Below are 21,129 nucleotides of genomic sequence, written 5' to 3'. Positions count from 1 at the left end.
ACCAGTTGTATTAATAGTTAAAATGTTAACCTTGCTTTTGTCATAAAAACCACTTGCACAATGTTTGTTCGGTGTGAATTAATGCTCCGTGTTGAAGGTCGTACTTACACCTGTAATTGTTTACTTGATGACGTTTTGTTATGTTTTACGTCGATGAAAGGACATAGATTTGAGCCAAAAAAATGGCCATAGATTTGAGTAAATAAAGGACATAGATGTGAGACAAGACAGGACATAGATTTGAGACAATAAAGGACATAGATTTGGAACGTCTATGACGCAATATTAAAAAGGACATAGATTTGCGGAAAGGACATATATTTGAGGCCGGGCATAGATTTGAGGCTTGCATACATGAGATTAGTAACATGATCTCCATTTTACAGTAAATAGTCAGTTGTTTCTTGAAACTTTGTTGTTAGAAATTAGAGGTAAAACCATATCTTATTCAAGCTATAAGAAAAAACAAGGGGATAAAAAGGAAAAAGATTTATTATGTGATATTGAAATATTAGAAGCTAAACTTGAAGAAAATTTATTACATAGCTTAGAAATTAAAAAATCAAGAATTAGAAAGTATAAGAAAAGACAAGCTTAGGGGTAATTTTTTACGCTCTAGACTGCAGTGGATTAAAGAAGGTGAAAAACCTACAAAGTATTTTTGTGGTCTTGAATCAAACAATTTTACAAGCAAAATAATTCCCAAAGTCAGAAAAGATGATGGGAACATTATTACAAACCAATTTGTTATTTTAAAGGAGACAAAATACTTTTATGAAAATTTATACAAAAATAAGGATACTATTGGCAATGGGTGTAAACGAGTAATTTAGAAAGAGATTTGAAAGATTTAAAATTTAATAAATTATCTGTGGATGAACAGTTGAATTTAGAAGGGGAGATAACTATTAATGAAGCTAGCATTACTATAGAGAAAATGAATAATAATAAATCATCAGGGTCAGATGGTTTTTCAACAGATTTTTTCTGGAAGGATTTAAAAGCTTTTGTTGTTAAATTTTTAAATTATGGGTCAAATTTGGGACATTTATCAATGACTTAAAGGCAGGGAATCATTACATGCTTACCAAAAGACAATAAACCAAGACATTTACTCAAAAATTGGAGACCAATCTCCTTACTTAATACTGTATACAAAATTGGTTCAGGGGTTATTGCTAGTAGATTTAAAAAAGTTTTATACAAACTGATTGATTTAGATCAAACTGGCTTTATTAGTGGGCGTTTTATTGGGGATAACATCAGATTGATTAATGATCTTTTACAATATACAGAAGAACATAGTATTCCAGGTTCATTGCTTTTAATTGATTTTGAAAAAGCATTTGATTCTCTATTTTGGGACTCTTTGTTGTCAGTATTGCATTTTTTTTTTAATTTCGGTGAATCTATTATCAACTGGGTTAAAGTATTTTATAATAATATCTCATCTGCAGTCATTCAGGGAGGAAATCTTTCAGACTTTTTTCAAATAGGACGTGGCTGTGGACAAGGGGATCCCTTATCACCCTACCTTTTAATACTTTGTGCAGAAATTTTGGCAATTAGAATACGAGGGAATAAAAATATTACTGGCATAACTGTGACTAGGATAGAACATAAGTTATCACAGTTTGCAGATGATACTTCACTTATTTTAGATGGAAGTGAACAGTCCTTAAATCAAACTTTAAATGAAATAGATTGGTATGCAAACCTCTCAGGACTAAATATAAACTTTTCTAAAACACAGGTAGTTTGGATTGGGAGTAAAAGATACTGTAGTGATAAACTTTGTCCAAACAGAAATTTATCCTGGGGTGCAACATCTTTTAAGTTATTGGGTATCAATTTTGACGTATATCTTGATAAAATTATTAACATCAATTATAGTGAGAGAGTTTTGAAGATAAAAAATTTAATCAAAATATGGCCAAAAAGAAATCTTACAGTAATTGGTAAAATTACAGTTGTGAAAACTCTGATTTTACCTATCCTTAACCACCTTATAATTACATTACCAAACCCAAATCAAGAACTTGTGAAAAAGATTAATGAGCTTATTTTTTACATTTATTTGGAATTCACCTGTTCATAGAGTCAAGAAAGAGGTGTTACAAAAGGATTACAGTGAAGGTGGATTGAAAATGATCAATGCTATGAAATATAACAGCATACATTCTGCTGTAAAGAATGCAAGAAAGGGATATGTTTTTGATAATTATAAACTAGTCACTCCTTTTATTCCTTCATTTGCCAAGATTTTTTTAAAAGCTCAAGGGGAACTAAAGACATGTTTTCACTATTAATTAAAAATAATATAGTTTCAACAGGTCAGAAAAAATGGGATCAAATTGTAAAGGTAGATGAAGAGGAATGGAAATTAATTTTCAAATTACCTTTTAAAGTCACAAAAAATACCAAACTGCAGTGGTTACAATATAGAATAAATCAGCATATTTTAGGTACCAATAAATTTTTGAATAAAATTAAGGTTACTGACAACCCAAATTGTACTTTTTGCCAAGAAGAAGTAGAAACTATTGTACATTTATTTTGGAATTGTGAGATTGTTCAAACATTCATTGATGAAGTTGACTCATGGTTTTTGTCAAATAGTATAAGCGTTCCATTTACCATAAAATATTTTCTATTTGGGGATATTACAAAATCATTTAGGGGGAATGCTACAAATTTGATTTATATTCAGATAAAGCAATATATTTTCAACTGCAAATATTTTAAGAAAGCTTTAACAATGCAGGCAGTGCAAAGTAAAATAAAATTTTGGTACAACACTGAAAAATTAATTGCTGTTAAAAATAAAAAGTAGATATTTTTGACAAAAGTTAAAATGCTTTTGCCATTCTTTTTGATGAATGATCAGATATTTTGTTTTACATTGTATATGTGTACATAAATTAGTAGAAATAAAAATGTCATATGATATATTGTCTCTTACATGAGAAAGAACTACATAACTCATCTCTGCAAATAAATAACCAAAAACAAACAAAAAACTTTTAATTTCTTTGAAATTGAAGATTTATCTTTCAATTATCTATTTACTTATTTATTTAATTTTGTTTCTTTTTCTTTTTTTTTCTTTTTTTGTTTTTGTTTTTTTCTCTCTTCTTTTCATAATTTGAATTAAAAAACAACTTTATATTCAAAATATATATCTTATATATATTTATTTTTTATTACTTCAACTACTCACATTATATATTTTTCATAACCTGTGCATTTGTTATATTAGATAATTATGTGTTATTATCTTAATGGTAAACTTCATTTTATGATATTAGTGATATGGTATATATATTTTTTTCAAATATGGAAAATTGTATGTATAATAATAACAAAAAATAACAGCTGTATATATGTTTTTTATTAATGTTAACGAGGCCGGGATAAGGTACCGGTACTTGATGTTTTTAAACTGACAAATGTACAGATTTCAATAAAATATGATAAATTAAAAAAAAAAAAAAAAAGAATCGTTACTGAGAGACGTTATTATCGTTATGATAAATGGGACGAATTTTCCTCTACTTGACGATGATGTTCTATCGATTTCTTCCCTTGGAAAATTACCCAGCTAATGAAATATTCACTTATTGACATTGACATCGCAAATTTCATTGAATGTTTTGTTAGTACTAAAACTTTTTACAGAAGGGACACCAAACATTAGTGCAAACTTGACTTAATATGATAAAAAAATATGATGACGTGAGATTCTAACTCAAGGGATTTAGTAGTAAGTGGTAGTTCTCATCCAGGTATTAACGATAATTTTAAGAAAGCAACACGTAATGTCATTTTCCTTTAAATATTATCCCTCTTACCAAATAAACGTATAAGTATAGGTTATTGATAATCTCATAATGGGATAGTTAAGGGAATTAACGTTGGTTCAAAATTTTATAGGTTGAAATAAATCTGAGTTGGTTTTTTTTCTTTTTCTAAAATGCAATAATGTACATTCTTTCTTCAAACATTGTCCAATTTACTAGCTGTCGAGTTATATGTTTTGCATGGACTTCCCTTTTTGTTAATTTGTCTGGCGTCCAGATTTTTTGTTTATACTTTTTTACTTCTTGGTGAGTTGATAATCAAAGTTCGATTCTTTCAATAAGTCCTAAATCTCACCATGAAGTTGTTGTGCACTTTGTAAATTTCAAGAAAGAATTTCAGATATCAAGCAGACTTTCTACTTCTAGTTGAAATCATAATGTCAAATTCCCAAGAGTATAAAATGCGGGCATGTTGCTTGGTTGTGTTTCATTGACGCATACCTCACGTTTCTTTTCATTCACATTTTATGAAGTATTTAGGTAAATGAATTTTTCATTTGTCCTTCATTTCTTATACAAAAAGACAAGCAAATAAAACAAAAGTAGTAAATACATTCACCCTTTGGTCACAATGGAAATTACTTTTGAAATGGAGTTGACAGAGGACCAAAATGTATAGGCATAAATATAGGAGGACAAGATGAGAGTTGCATTATAAGAACATTGTTTGCTTTATAGAGGTGACCTTTATAGCTGATTTGAGTGTAGTTCATTATTTGATAAATCCTTTTTACTGTTCAATAATTAAAAGTTAGAATTATATAAATACGTTATTTTGATATGGTTGTCCTGTTAACACGTAAACGCGACAAACAAAGTAAGTCTCTAACTTACAAAGAGGGACGTTTATCACTGCAGTATAATAAGATGAACATTAATTACATTATTTGACAGGATAAACGTAAGATTGTTAGCTGAACGTTTACGGAGTTTATTACTTTAAATATGAAATAAAGCCAGAAAATAAAATCAGACTTTTTGATTTCGTTCTATATATATATTTAATTGTGTCTTCTATTTCTGGTTAACCAATAATGGATTGTATTTTGCGTGTTTATAACCAGGCTGACATTTAATGTATTGTCAATTATAGTTTGTATAGTAATAATTGTTCATTTATCTTCCTAGAAGTAAATGTTTGAGACTAAAAATTATTCCCCCCAAAAATCAGTATGTATGCATTACCAAGTATTTATGATATTTTACAAATATACTTAACGATACACTTTATTATATAATTAACAATTCACAGCTGTATTAAAAATGCTCTCTAATAACATTAACGGTACCAATTTTCCTGCACCTGATGCGCATTTCGACAATACATGTTTCTTCAGTGATGCTCGTTGCCAAAATATTTGAAATCCAAAGCTTATATTAAAGATCAAGAGCTATAATCCAAAAGGTTCAAAAAGTATAGCCAAATCCGTGAAAGGAATCAGAGCTTTGCATGAGGGTGATACATTCCTTAATTTATAATAATTTCTAACATTTTGTAACAGCAAATTTTAATAACACAAAAAATCCGTATTTGCACGCCAGTACCGAAGTACTGGCTACTGGGCTGGTGATACCCTCGGAGACTAATAGTCCACCAGCAGAGGCATCGACCCAGTGGTAGTAATAATATTAACGGTACCAATTTTCCTGTACCAGATGCTCATTTCGACAATACATGTCTCTTCAGTAATTTTGTTTATCGTATTTCCTATCAATTATCTAAACAAAATATTTCGGTCACAAATACATCTGAACTTGCACTATATAGTCCAAACCCAGAGTCTGCCGACACAAAAATATCTTTCTCTTTTTAAACTTTTGGAAGATTTAATACATCACCCCATATTCATAAAACTAAGACAGTTTTACACCTTTCATGTGATGGAATTTAATTGTTGAATTAACGTCAAAGATTTTCGTTTCACAAAAAAACAACAAAATTCAATTGTTTTTACTGACATGAGCAACACGGCGGTTGTCACATGTAGAGGAGGATCGGCTTACCCTTCCGGGCACATGAGATCACCCCATGTGTTTGGTAAGGTTTGTATTGCTCAGACTTTATTACTTTTCTATGTTGTTTTTTATGTACTGTTTTGTGGCTATTTGTCTTTTTTCTTTCTTTAGCCAAGGCATTGTCAATGTATTTTCGACTTATGAACTTGAATGGCGATGTTCCTCTTGTATTTTTTTTACTTATTCATGTTTCATTTGGTTAATATGTTGAATTGATGCATTTCAGTCAAATTCAAAATAAATTGTGTACCTCAAACTCTGTTACGGTTGTCGTCTCTTTGACGCATTCTCTATTCTATGAATATGGGTATATTTTTACTCTGAATACTCTTGGGTTTCATCAAATGCTCTCCTCATTATCTGAAAAAAGAAGCTGAGATACATAGGTATATTTCTATGAATGATGAAAAGAAAACTCTATGGTTCGAATATTGATACACTCCGATTTCATTTTCCTACCTTAAATTCAAATTCTACGTGCAGTTATTCAAAACCATTTTGACAGCATAAAAAGGTTAAGATTGCTAGGGCTATTTTGTGATTCAGACTTCACTGCACATACATGCACTTTGGTATCAATACATGGGGTAAATATTGAAACACCGTAATAATCAAAAAACATTTATTGAATGAGAGTTATACAGATAACATAAATTAAAAACGTAGAATAATTCTGGAAATTAGACGATTACAACCCGACTCTTAAAACAAAAACAAAAATAGTCTCAGATTAAACATACTTTAAACTCTTTAACAATCTATAATGGGACGTAGGACCTCATCATATGAACATACATTTTTGGTTGGAAGCATTAACCAACATTGAAATTATGTGAATATCATTTTGCTAATAAATAAGAATAAAAAGCATTGTTCTAAATTCTCTGATATCATAACAGTAATTGTGAGCGGGCTAGTTTAAAATATCTGTTAAAAAATATCCGCAGTAATGTTCATAGAAAGCCCATACGTTTTCAATCACCGATGATTTTGTTTAACTATGAAGGTATAAACAGACAAATATTGGAATAAAAACAGTTTGAAACACACGATCTAGATATAAGGTGAGATCAGGTGCATGGACAGCATCTCATAGACTATTCATGCAACAGTCGACAAGCAATTCTATATGACATTTTAAGTGGAAAATGTCAAGGTCTAGAATTTAGCAAACACGTAATACTATTAATGTTAGGAGGAAGATAGTGATTATATGTGGTCTCTGGTGGAGAGTTGTCTCATTGACAATTATACCACATATCCTTACTTTTATATAAGAGAGTATAAACAGGTCTTAGTGTTGAGTTGAGAAACCTTAACTACGATCCGATGACGACCGTGGTATCGTAAGGGGATTTTAATAGTTTCCCTAGTAACTTTGGTTGAGTGCTCTTTTTTTTAAAGTTAATAGTCTAAATTTAAAATTAATGTTACTTACGAGAACGCATTCTTGTACTTCTTTGTATTTTATTGTGTTACTTAAATATGATTTATTAACCAACTAAGTACCTTATTGCCAAAAATGACTGGTTATTAAAAATAAAATATTTTCTGTATTGGCCCTGTTTTTTCTGTAATGGCCTTGTTTTTCTGTAATGGCCCTGTTTATTTCTGTAATGGCCCTGTTTTTCTGTAATGGCCCTGTATAAATGCCCAGCTTGTCTGTATTAAGCCCAGTTAGAGTTTTTAATAAAGTTAATAAAATTAAGCTGTAAAGAGTATAATACCTTTTTGTATTTTATTTAATTTAGTAACCAGCAACAAACATTAAAGAACCATATAAAGGGATCACTGTTCATCCTGTTTTTCAACACATAACTTCTTTCAACTTAATATCTTGGATATTTGGTATATTTAAAGCTTGATCATGCTGAAGTACACATTATTTTTTTTCAAACTAAACTGTCATTAAAAGAGTAAGAGAGTACATCAAGTTGGCAGCAATACATACACTTTTTTTCAGTTGGTTAATAAATGTATTAAGAAATGGGTGTTTTTATAATGGCCCTGTTATATGTCCTTGGTCAGTAATAATGGCCTCGGATGTCTGTAATGGCCCTCGGCGGTGCCATTACAGACTTCCTCGACCATTATTACAGACCTTGGACATATAACAGGGCCATTATAAAAATACCCATTCATTAATACTATAATAATAATCATCTGGTATTGTCCAAATCCGAATATATAATGGAAGTGAGTATAAAAGTATAACAAAGTGCATTCAACCGATATTTAAACTGTAAATCTTGATGAAAAAATAAATATCAAATGTCAACTCCATTCTGTAAGGAGTGCAAAAGGAGTAGGCCCGGTAAGGGCCGATTTTGACCTCAAATTTCAAGTTCATCTGACGAAAGATTTTACACACTTTTTAAACACTTAAGTATCTCTTTTAGTTGATTCAATAAGTACATGTAAAATATTTTTAGATTCACTCATTAAAAATGCCCTGATTCTAGCTTAAATATGAAAAATCTATCAAATATGCCAAAAATTGTCACTTTTCAGATGGTTTTTGTCAAAAATGAAAGTGGCCGCATCCGTGTTCATCCTCAACCTTTATATATGTTATGTATTATCATCAAATACAACTTACATTTCAATATAAAGAATGAACACGAATGCGGCCACTTCAATTAAGACGGAAACCGTGTAAAATATAACTAAAATGCTAAATTCGTGAAGATTTAAGTAATTAAGGATGACTTAATGCTGCTAGTACCCGATATATGTGCATTGTATTGTCAAACACAGCCCATATTTATTTAGCAGAAGCATTCCACTGTCCAATAAATAACTAAAAGTATATATTTTAACAATTTTGTAAAACTGCTATAAAAAGGGTCTTACTGAACCTACACCTTTGATTTGCACTTTTGAAAGTTTAATAAGTTTAATGGTAGATCATGAACAAAATTCATATCCAGGGAACTTCAACTCGACCAAAATCGTAATCAATTACTTTCATGTTTTACTTAAACAATCTTTTGAAATGTTGAAAACATTAAACACATGGATTAATGTATACGTTTGGCTCTATTTACTTCCGTGGTTTCATAATTATTTAGAAAATATTCCAATAACGACAAAAGCGAAATGACGAGAATAATTCACACTGGTTCTAAGTGCAATTTAAGATGAGATCCCTTAGTGGCTACTTTCAAGCACTTCGATTGTTCATTCAGAAAATCAATGTTTGGTTAAAAAGAAATAAACAAACATTTGGCAAAGTAGATATTAGATTTGAAGAAAACAATAACTATAGATTTTATGAATAAATGACCTTCAAATTATGTTAGTTTAGTCATTTAGGTAATTAATGATAATTTCATTGTGTACTCTGCAAAAATTGTCATACTAAGCTTAAAGATTAATCAAACTAGACACATTTACACTTGTAAAGTGTTATTTGATCCCGCACAAGTTACCGCAAAATATTTCACCATGATTTTAAACATTTGACGTCAGATTAAAAAGTGATTGTTGAATGACGTCAGAAGTTTATTCGGTTATTCAGAGACAATTATGCTAAAAATACAAAACTAGCGTCTATTAATCAAGTAAAATTCATTTTCATTTTTTTATTTTTTAACAATGGAGAGGAACTGTTACTCAAAGACTTTAATGATTACCTTAGTACAAAATGAAATTACAACAATACCGAACTACAAGGAAAATTCGAAATGGAAAGTCCCTTATCAAATAGTAAATACCGAAAGATGAACACACAAATCGAATGATACAGTGTTTCGTGTAGCGGAAAAGCACTTTGTTAACCTAAACGAATTCCTACCCTATTGTTGCCCACTTTATTGTCGAGTAAACAATTACAAATATATGTATATGACAGATAACAGATTTCCAAGAAATTAAGTTCCGTAAATGCAGAAGGTAAGCTTCGTCTGAAACTTGTTTTATTAAACGAGGATCTACTACAACTCAGAGGTAATATTATGGCTACAAGATAACATCATTTACAGCGGATTCCATTGAGTGTGTGGCCAAAGGTAATATCTTTGGTTAGCTTACTTGTTAGCTGAACTGTGAAGTCATTGTTAGGTCAGGTATACTAAAAGAGGGACGAAAGATACCAAAGGGACGGTCAAAGAAGCATAGTCCAACAGACAGATAGATAGGTTTTCTGTCGGACTAGTCCATTCTTAAAGTAGGGTAGTTTACCTAACCTAATAATGACTTCATGGTTCAGCTAACAATCAAGCTAAATAAAGATATTACCTTTGGCTACACGATCAATGGAATCCGCTGTCAAACAGTTTGTAATAAGCAGATGCTGCATATTATCTTTTTCCCCTTTTAAAAAGCATAATATCTATATTCAATTCACAATGCATTTCCAATGAGAACTAAAAATTGTATCATGAAAATGCACTATTATTAAATAGATTGTATAGTTTATATAGCTACAAGTGTTTAGATTCGATAACAATGGTTTATATTTTCTGTGAAGTATAGATAAAAAAAAGAGGATGTGGTATGATTGCCAATGAGACAACTGTCCACAAGAGACCAAAAATGACACAGACATTAATAACTATAGGTCACCGTACGGTCTTTAACAATGAGCAAAGCCCATACCGCATAGTCAGCTATAAAAGTCTCCGATATGACAATGTAAAACAATTCAAACGAGAAAACAAACGGCCTTATTTAAATAAAAAAATGAAGGTCTATAATAGAACTGTAGTAGAGATTGAGAAGCCATTGAACAGTCGATTGAAAATACAGCAGTAAAGATAAATTACCGGTCGGATAATTTGTTAAAGTACCTTCTACGATTTCTTACACGTAGAAATTCCCAGTAGGATTAATGACCGTAAATGAAATGAACATAGCTATATTGCCCATAATAGCAATAGTTTAAGCCATTTATTGTATTCACGTATATCTGTCAAACCTGTAGAAAGGGGTCACCCTCGGGAACAGAGAAAACTGACCTTATTAGAGGTAACCTTTTAATTGAGGTTTTAAATACAAACTACAATATTAAAAAAGAAGGGTGAGCTGACAAGACAAATTATCGATTTATAGAGGTAACTTTGTTAACAGATTTAACACAGCATATATAGCAAAGAAGAAACAGAATGTTTTCTTTTAGAATTACATCATTAATCCAACGTAAACCCATAAAAACCACTGTTGTAAAGCTGTTGGCAATAAAGAGAAAACAAAATCAAATTTTCCAGTCGTTATTTAATACGAAATAATGAAAATACACAATAATAATAATAATAATAATAATAATAATAATAATAATAATAATAAGAATAATAATAATAATAATAAAATAATATAGAGATATTACACGAATATTGGGGAATATTGTCCCGAGTAGAATTTTATATTGCACGAGCTTGCGAGTGCAATATATGTTCTACGAGGCACAATATTCCCAAATATTCATGCAAAAACCGTTTTATTGTATAGCAATATAATATTTGAAAGTAAAAAATGGTTTATACTAAGATTTTGTCGTTGAAGACGCCATGAATTTTGAAGATTTATTGCACTAGTGCAATATTAGAATTTATTGCACGCTAACTTTTGGTTACTTTGTGTGGGAAATATTATATTGCAACGCAATAATAATAATAATAATAATAATAATAATAATAATAATAATAATAATAATAATACATGTAATAATAATAATAATAATAATAATAATAATAATAATAATAATAATAATATAGGGTTATTGCATGAATATTGGGGAATATTGTCCCGAGTAGAATTTTATATTGCACGAGCTTGTGAGTGCAATATATGTTCTACGAGGGACAATATTCCCCAATATTCATGCAATAACCCTTTTATTGTATAGCAATATAATATTTGAAAGTAAAATTTGGTTTAAACTAAGATTTAAACGTTGATGACGTCATGAATTTTGAAGATTTATTGCACTAGTGCAATATTAGAATTTATTGCACGCTAACTTTTGGTTACGTTCTGTGGGAAATATTATATTGCTATACAATAATAATAATTACTATTGATAATAATATTAATAAAATCCTAATGATTTATTTAGGATTATAATTTTGGAATTATCGGATTCGAAAGTCTAGCATCATAGTTATTTCATATAAAAAGATGTATCAGATTTTCAGTTGTTATGTCCATACACCAGTTTACAACTAATGGTTTACTACATTCAGCTCCGTTTTTTTTTTTAATTCTGTACTTGATCCCTGCGTTCCCTTGGTCTTTATCGGAAGGTTTTTCTAAAGTCCCAGTATTCCAACAAGTTATAACACCTTCCTCTATGTTTGTCTTTACAAACTAGTTGATGCTACAAATAACTCAATTGAATCTTTGATTTAATTAAATGGTAATGTAGTACAAACAACTAAAGCAGTTATGATATTAGATTCCATTATGTGAGAATCTAAATTATTTAAGGTGTTTTTATATACAATGATAATTACAGATTTATCTGCCATGAGCAAGTAAATACAAATTTCCATTGTTTCCATTAAAGTGTAAATATTTAATCAGTTCCGTAGATAGCAATTTGCCGTAGAAGATATTCCCAATTATTTACAGTTCAGACCATTTTCTGATGTCGTCGCCACTCTATGTATTTAAAGTGACGTTCACTTCCATTAACGAAAGAGCACAATATTAATTTGTAATGTTAGGAGTGAGTTAACTCGTTCAACACTATTGATTCCTTTTAGTGGTTATTTTATTAGCACTTTGCTGTCAAAAATACTAGAGAAATATTCGATACTATGTTTCAAAATGCCTCCTTGTATAAGCAATTATATCACTTCTCTTGCAAGACGTCAAAGAAATTTGCATTTGCGATTATATATTTTTTTATTAATTGTACGATATAATCACTGCTACGTTTAACTGCTCATTAAGTGTTCAACTAGCTTTGAAATACCCTCTTCATATCTCTCAAGTGTTTATCTCAAGTTTCCAACACGTTAAGGATATCATTATATGAAATTCAAATCTGATATCCCAACTGGTTAATTGCATTTCATCTAAATATGGTACTATTTAAGTATTTGAAAAAAAAACCAAACTTGTAGTAATTGTGATTTATTCATATCAAAGGCGTTATCGTTTTAATTTTAATTTTACGGTTTACGGATTTATAAATTAATGCTACGGAACACTGTCGATGACAATAAAAGATACTACTATCAAAATTACAAAATTAGGAACATCAATCACGTTAGGAGTAGAACTAATTGTCACAACTTCCGGGAAACTTTTGAATTCATTGCCTTAAATTGATGGAATAACAGTAAATATTGACAGTGTGTGAATCTGAATCAAATTAATTAGATTTAATTATTTTCAAGACTGCGCTGTTTATGGTAAACATCTAATATTAATTTACTTTAATGCGTCTTTGTATCATTTAGTAAAACTACTCAAGTAATTGGAGATTTTAGATTAAAATTAATATACTGTCCATCAGAGGCATGTATATAATAAACTCATTATAGATACTAGGACTAAAATTTTATATTTACGCCAGACGCGCGTTAAAAGGCCAAATAGAGTACGAAGTTGAAGAGCATAGAGGACCAAAAATTCCTAAAAGTTTTGCCAAATACAGCTAAGGTAATTTCTTCCTGAGGAAGAAAAGTTTTAGTTTTTTTTAAAAAATAAAGTTTTGTTAACAGTAAATTTATTATTATGTAACATTCATATTAAATTTAGACTATTAACTTAAAAAAAAACACTCAACCAAATTTAGGGCTGGATCTTGGTATCGGGAGTGAGTGGTGGTGGTAACGATGGAAGGTGAACAAAGTCGGTCTTGAAGTGCCTATTCTATGCACGTGTGTTGAATCGGTGAAAATGGCTTATTAGTATTTTTAAAAGGGCGAAATATTCCAGAGGGAGATCCAAACTTATAGATCGAAAATAAACGAACAACGCCATGGCTAAAAAGAAAAAGACAAACAGACAAATAATAGTACACAAGACACCACATAGAAAACTAAAGACTAAGCCACACGAACCCCACAAAATTTTGGGTGATATACTATAATCGGTATATTATCTATAATGGCAGAAATCTTGTCGCACACCTATTAGGCAAGAATAAGAATATTTCTTAAAAGTTCCAGCAGATTGATCTTACAAATTTTCTTAATCCAAATGCTTAAATATATCTAAAAGTGATACGAATGTTTCAATAAACTATGTTACTTGAACTTTTTCGACGCATCCTTGATATCAAAGCTTACTATTCCATGGCACGCGTCTTATGTATAACTTGTGCTTTTAAAAATCTATAAATTGTCTGGACGGATATTAGGAAAGTGTGAACATATATTCTATTTACCAAGAACATGATTGTGAATAAGATGCTTTTGAATGCACGTAGACAAATTTATATAACTTCAGACGTTCAGCTGATCTACTTTTATATAATTTAAATGAAACTGAAATATTTTGAAATTTCTGGTTTAAAGTAGATGAAGACATTAAGCATGTTCTAATGTCGTTTCGTTCGTTCTAACACTAAACGCAGAAGCAAAAGTTTTCTAAGGTTGATGTCTGTATTTCGTGATAAGTTACATAAAATATTATTAAAATGAGTGAAACCTCACAAAACTATGAACAAGAAAATAAAGGACAAATTGTTTTCGCCTTTTTCTTGATGTGAACTATCTAATCAAAAGAGTCATGGTCATATTAATAACAACCTGTTTCCTCACGCAAACGTTGTATCTTTTCATCGTTAACATGCATATGAAAATGTACTACCATTTCAGTCTTACTTAACTCGTTTATCAAGCAATGATGCAGAGACAATATTTGTCATTTATCAGTGTTATATTATATATCATATCTTCTAACTTTGAACACTTACAAATGAAATATTTCCGTAAAAATCATTAATCTTGGATTTTTCTAAATAAAGGCAATAAATTCGGATGCACAATATTTATCTCCGTCTTTTATATGAATTTTGTTTACATTATTTTGAACAATTATTTTGCAAATGAATACGTGATGCAATGTAGTTTTGTGTTTTGCATTTAAAGCTCAACTAACAGAGGCCAGTATAAATCAATTTGATCACTTGGTGTTAGTCGTATGTTTACCGTCCCTCTAGGAAAATTTCAAAGCACTTTTCATTATTTTCTTTCATTAGGAACACCAAAAGCCTAATTTTTTTTGGAAGTCAATGACGTATAACACCCGAAACTGGTGACAAGCTGTATTACCGAAAAGGACCTAGACATAACAGACTCAGCTTCTTTATAGTTTATTAATTAGTTTACAAATGTACAATTTAAGAATGGTTTGAAAAAAGTTATATCAGTACCAAAGTACTGCCTGCTGAGCTGATAATACGCTCAGGGAATAATAGTACACCAGCAGAGATTTCGACCCAGTACTGTAAAAACATGAAAACTCTTTTCCGTCTCGATAAGGGTGTGTATTTGTTCCTTTGTTCACATGTTCACTAAAAATATAACAGCATAAACAAGTAATTTTCTAATATCTTTAAGTCATATATAATAGAGAAATTATTACAGGGATAATATATATACTTGTTATCTTTGATGAGTTTATTTACAACCACTGTGTCGAATCCACTGCCGGTGGAGATTTATTTCCCCGAGGGTATCACAAGCCCAGTAGTCAGCTCTTTTTGTGCTGAAATGAATTATCATTGATATTGTTATATTTATAAATTAATTGTTTACAAAATTTTGATTTTTTGAAATACTAAGGCTTTTCTAACTCGGGCATAGATTACCTTAGCTGTATTTGACAACACTTTTAGGAATTTTGGATCTCAATGCTCTTCAACTTCGTACTTTATTTGGCATTTTAAACTTTTTTGGATTCGAGCGTCACTGATGAGTCTTTTGTAGACGAAAAGCGCGTCTGGCGTATATATAAAATTTAGTCTTGGTATCTTTGCTGAGTTTATTTACAACCACTGGGTCGATGCTACTGCTGGTGGAGATTTATTTCCCCGAGGGTATCACAAGCCCAGTAGTCAGCACTTTTTGTGCTGACATGAATTATCATTGATATTGTTATATTTATAAATTAACTGAACTTTTTGAAATACTAAGGCATTTCTAACTCAGACATAGATTACCTAAGCTGTATTTGGCAACACTTTTAGGAATTTTGGATCTCAATGCTCTTCAACTTCGTAATTTATTTGGCATTTTTAATTTTTTTGAATTCGAGCGTCACTGATGAGTCTTTTGTAGACGAAACGCGCGTCTGGCGTATATATAAAATTTAGTCCTGGTATCTTTGATGAGTTTATTTCAATTAACTTCAAATAAAGACAATAGTAGTATACCGCTGTTCAATAGTAATAAATCGATTAAACTAAATCCGGGTCAAAAACCAAAACTGATGGAAACACATCTACTGTAAGATCAAAACAAAACGGAACAACAGAAACACTGAACTGCTACTAAAACAAACGCCAACATACATAGAAACAGACTATGTGATAACAACTGCCATATTCCTCACTTGGTACAGGACATTTTACGAAAAAAAATGGTGTCTTGAACCTGATTGCAATGTTTAAAATATTGCTAAACCGACAACATTTCGTGACAGGAATACAGTACAAATCAATGAAGAAATTAAAACTAAGTTTAAAATTATCTTCTCTTTCAGAAGTGACTGAATTATCTAAAGAGAAAACGCTGATCAAAAAGCTTCTTAACAACTACCAGGAAATAGGAGTTATGGGTCGACCTGTTGTTTCTCAGAACGATGTACTGAATGTACAGTATGGATTGAGTTTAATACAAATACTTGATTTAGATGAGAGGAACCAAGTTCTAAAAACAAATGTATGGGCAACATATGTAAGTATTCCCTGTAAATCTCAATTGGAATATATACAATCATTGTTCCGTACACAGGTGTCAGTAGGCCTTTCAATATGAACGTGAAAGAACAAAGTCTACAATGATTATATTAACACAATGAAACATATGGTAAAGCTAAATGCTTGTAAATAGGACACATAGTGTTTTTTTTTTTTTTTTTTATATATATTAATCGTGTTTAGTCAATTTTAGAATATTTCTTAAATGTTATTCAATATTTCCAGTCTATCTGATTTTCGTCTTTTTCGTGGTTTGGTCATCCATATTTCAAAACAAATCCGACAAGAAATGAAGGTGAACAGTTAGTGGAAAGAAATAGACCATGAAAGAAATTGTCTTTATTCAGGATAATTTTTAACTAGTATAAAACCTAAAATGAAGTATGATAATGTCCTTACAAATTATTTCATAAGCGGGACACATCATATTTCTATACATTTATATTAAGAACTAAAGATTTTACATTTGAAGATACCAAGACATTTTTAGCTCACCTGGCCCGAAGGGCCAAGTGAGCTTTTCCCATCACTTTGCGTCCGTCGTCCGTCGTCCGTCGTCGTTAACTTTTACAAAAATCTTCTCCTCTGAAACTACTGGGCCAAATTAAACCAAACTTGGCCACAATCATCATTGGGGTATCTAGTTTAAAAAATGTGTGGCGTGACCCGGCCAACCAACCAAGATGGCCGCCATGGCTAAAAATAGAACATAGGGGTAAAATGGGGTTTTTGGCTTATAACTCAAAAACCAAAGCATTTAGAGCAAATCTGACATGGGGGTAATATTGTTTATCAGGTCAAGATCTATCTGCCCTGAAATTTTCAGATGAATCAAACAACCCATTGTTGGGTTGCTGCCCCTGAATTGATAATTTTAAGGAAATTTTGCTGTTTTTGGTTATTATCTTGAATATTATTATAGATATATATAAACTGTAAACAGCAATAATGTTCAGCAAAGTAAGATTTACAAATAAGTCAACGTGACTGAAATGGTCAGTTGACCCCTTTAGGAGTTATTGCCCTTTTTAGTCCATTTTTAACCATTTTTCGTAAATCTTAGCTATCTTTTACAAAAATCTTCTCCTCTGAAACTACTGGGACAAATTAATCCAAACTTGGCCACAATCATCATTGGGGTATCTAGTTTAAAAAATGTGTGGCGTGACCCGGCCAACCAACCAAGATGGCCGCCATGGCTAAAAATAGAACATAGGGGTAAAATGGGGTTTTTGGCTTATAACTCAAAAACCAAAGCATTTAGAGCAAATCTGACATGGGTAAAATTGTTTATCAGGTCAAGATCTATCTGCCCTGAAATTTTCAGATGAATCGAACAACCCGTTGTTGGGTTGCTGCCCCTGAATTGATAATTTTAAGGAATTTTGCTGTTTTTGGTTATTATCTTGAATATTATTATAGATAGAGATAAACTGTAAACAGCAATAATGTTCAGCAAAGTAAGATTTACAAATAAGTCAACATGACTGAAATGGTCAATTGACCCCCTAAGGAGTTATTGTCCTTTTCTAGTCAATAATTAACAATTTTCATAAAATTTGTAAATTTTTATTAACATTTTCCACTGAAACTACTGGGCCAAGTTCATTATAGATAGAGATAATTGTAAGCAGCAAGACTGTTTAGTAAAGTAAGATGTACAAACACATCACCATCACCAAAACACAATTTTGTCATGAATCCATCTGCTTCCTTTGTTTAATATTCACATAGACCAAGGTGAGCGACACAGGCTCTTTAGAGCCTCTAGTTGATGAATAGTCCTCTTCAACTTCATAAATAATACAAGATGATCTTGAAGTATAGATACTAGGCACTGAAGAAATGAATTACGTGTTAAAGTTTTCTTTCATTTGTCTATGTAAATTATTACTTTTTACTGTAAAGTCTTTTTTTGGTGATATCCATTTCATGTGCCTCACTCGGTACTTATACATCACGTCATTGTGTTATTGTACTAGAGTAAACTTTTGTATTCTTGTCTCTCGTTTTTGCTAATGCATTTTGTCTATATGTCTTTACGGTTTTTTTTTGGTTTTTTTTGTTGACATAATTTTTTGTTCTCATTGTGATTAAGATTATAGCACAATGTCGAATGATGTACCCCTATTTTTTTTTTATTTTTACATATCATGTCTGTTTGTTTTGTTCATACACAGTTGTCAATATTATGGAATCATATGCACTCTCATATAAGTAAGAGGTTAAGCTAGCTATTAAACAAGGTTTTATCAATTTGCTATTTTTGAAAATGCCTGTACAAATAAAATTAACGGTACCAATTTTCTTGCACTATAAAGTACAAAGTCATGCAAATGACTGGTGCTATATATTCGTTTGTTGTATTTGAGCTTTTGATTTTGCCATTTATATATAGAAAACCCTATATTGGAATCTGAGAAATAAACAATAAATAATAAAACCAGGTAAATTTGAGGCCTTTTGTTTTGTTAGTTGTAGAAAGTTTTTTAGAATTTGACAACCTTCCAATAACGTTATACCATAGTTTAAATTTGTGCTCGAATAAAAACAATCAAAAGTATTATAAACATGCATAAACAACAGCTAACTATGTATTCTATGAGCAATTTCAACATAGTTAGCATGTTTTAGTGATAATAATTCTCAAAGTTTATAATGTGATGGACCTAGAACTGATGTAACACGTTTCTTGTCCCCAGACTTTACTTTTACTGCTTTGATGAATGTATATCTGTCAGTAAACAGAAGAAACATAACTTGTACTTATAGAACCTCTTTGGAAAGTACTACCATGGGATTTATATATCACACAATACTATTTTTTTCTTCCGATTACTTGTGTTTTTCCCTTAACTGGAAAATCATGTCAAATTGATGCCTGTTCAATTCAAGGGACTTATAAAAAAATAAAAGTCAACTGTCAAAACATAAATACACTATGATTTGTCCTGCATCTGGTTTTTAATGGTGCTGTCATTGACGTACAATCGACTTCTCTTTGTATTCATATCTAATAGCTATATCTATGATGGGTTTTCCACCGTTCGGATTTAAATTCAATTAGCTGAACCGTCACATTATTTATTCAACAATACATGCAACGTAACACGCGAGAGTGTAATGTCCGCTATGTATTTGAGTGTTGTGTCCAAACATTTGTTGTCCGTGACTGTTTTTCCCATTTACAGAATCTAGCTTCCATTACTTATCATATTTATTGTAAAGTTGGTATCTGTTAATTAATTAACCGGTTGTTTAGACTGAGATGATTTAGAGCTTCACATATGGTTAAAAGTATCTCTCAACATTGTGGTGAACTCTGGTTAGCTTGTGCTTTTTAATTCCTGTTCTATTGAAATCAACTTTAACGCAGTCACCCTTGTATTCATTTAAATGTTACATATGTGTGTTTCTTATTTGACTGAACATGATATTTTGTTTATACTGCAGGTTATATATAATAACCATAAAGATAAACGCATCATATTGAAAGTCAAAATTTGCGCCAGACGCGCTTTCCGTCTACAAAAGAATCATCAGTGACGCTCGAATCAAAATATGCTGAAAAAGCAAAATAAAATACGAAGTTGAAGAGCATTGAAGGCCAAAAATTCCTAAACGTTTTGCCAAATACAGCTAAGGTAATCTATTCCTGAGGTAAAAAAGATTTAGTATTTCAAAAATACAAAGTTTTGTAAACAGTCACCATATCAATAATAATTTATGTTAACACAGAAGTGATGATTACTGGGCTTGTGTATCCCTTGGAGAATACAAACTCCACCAGCAGTGGCATCGACCCAGTGGTTGTAAATAAACTCATCATAGACAACAGGATTGGTTATATCTATTTGGTGAAATCTTTACTCTAGTACTAACAATCGACTTTAACTAGAAGGAGATGTTGATTTTGTAGTCTGCGTTATCAAGAATATAGAATCAAACATTTTGGAAATCAAATGAAGTATAAGAAGGTGGAATGTTGTCTCATTGGCAATTATACCTCATGTCCTTATTTCATAAAACAATGGAAACAGAAGATTGAAAATGTCCTACACGCTACGAGCTGCAGAAGTCATGAAGGCAGTCATGCAGGAGACAGTTTTACTGTTATTATCAAACAAATTCATTAAAGTCAAAGCATGGATAGATCTGAAATTAAAATCAAGTGATCATTAATTTTAAATATGCGTTCAAAACATTTAGGAAAGTTATAACATTTTTATTGTTTTAATATTATTACAATGATTTTCTATTTCAGCATTGGAAAGATATTTATATGTCATGGGATCCACTAGAATATGACAACATCACCAAAGTTAGGGTTCCCATGGGAAGTATCTGGCAACCAGATATCAAACTTTATAACTAGTA

At 30.8% G+C, this 21,129-nt stretch overlaps 1 protein-coding gene across 1 annotated transcript in view; it reads left to right on the top strand.

Annotated features, from left to right (window-relative positions):
* Nucleotides 1–21,129, top strand: part of LOC143045900 (neuronal acetylcholine receptor subunit beta-3-like) — a 52,406-nt gene that overhangs the window by 15,858 nt on the left and 15,419 nt on the right. Inside the window, exons 2-3 of the mRNA XM_076218728.1 lie at nucleotides 16,536–16,729; nucleotides 21,017–21,126. Coding sequence (XP_076074843.1) covers nucleotides 16,536–16,729; nucleotides 21,017–21,126 — 304 coding nt within the window. The remainder of the gene's footprint in view (nucleotides 1–16,535; nucleotides 16,730–21,016; nucleotides 21,127–21,129) is intronic.

Source organism: Mytilus galloprovincialis, chromosome 9 (assembly GCF_965363235.1).
Source record: "Mytilus galloprovincialis chromosome 9, xbMytGall1.hap1.1, whole genome shotgun sequence".
Lineage (NCBI taxonomy): Eukaryota > Metazoa > Mollusca > Bivalvia > Mytilida > Mytilidae > Mytilus > Mytilus galloprovincialis.
Note: the sequence above shows the minus strand (reverse complement) of the source record. Positions and strands in the feature narration are given on the sequence as shown.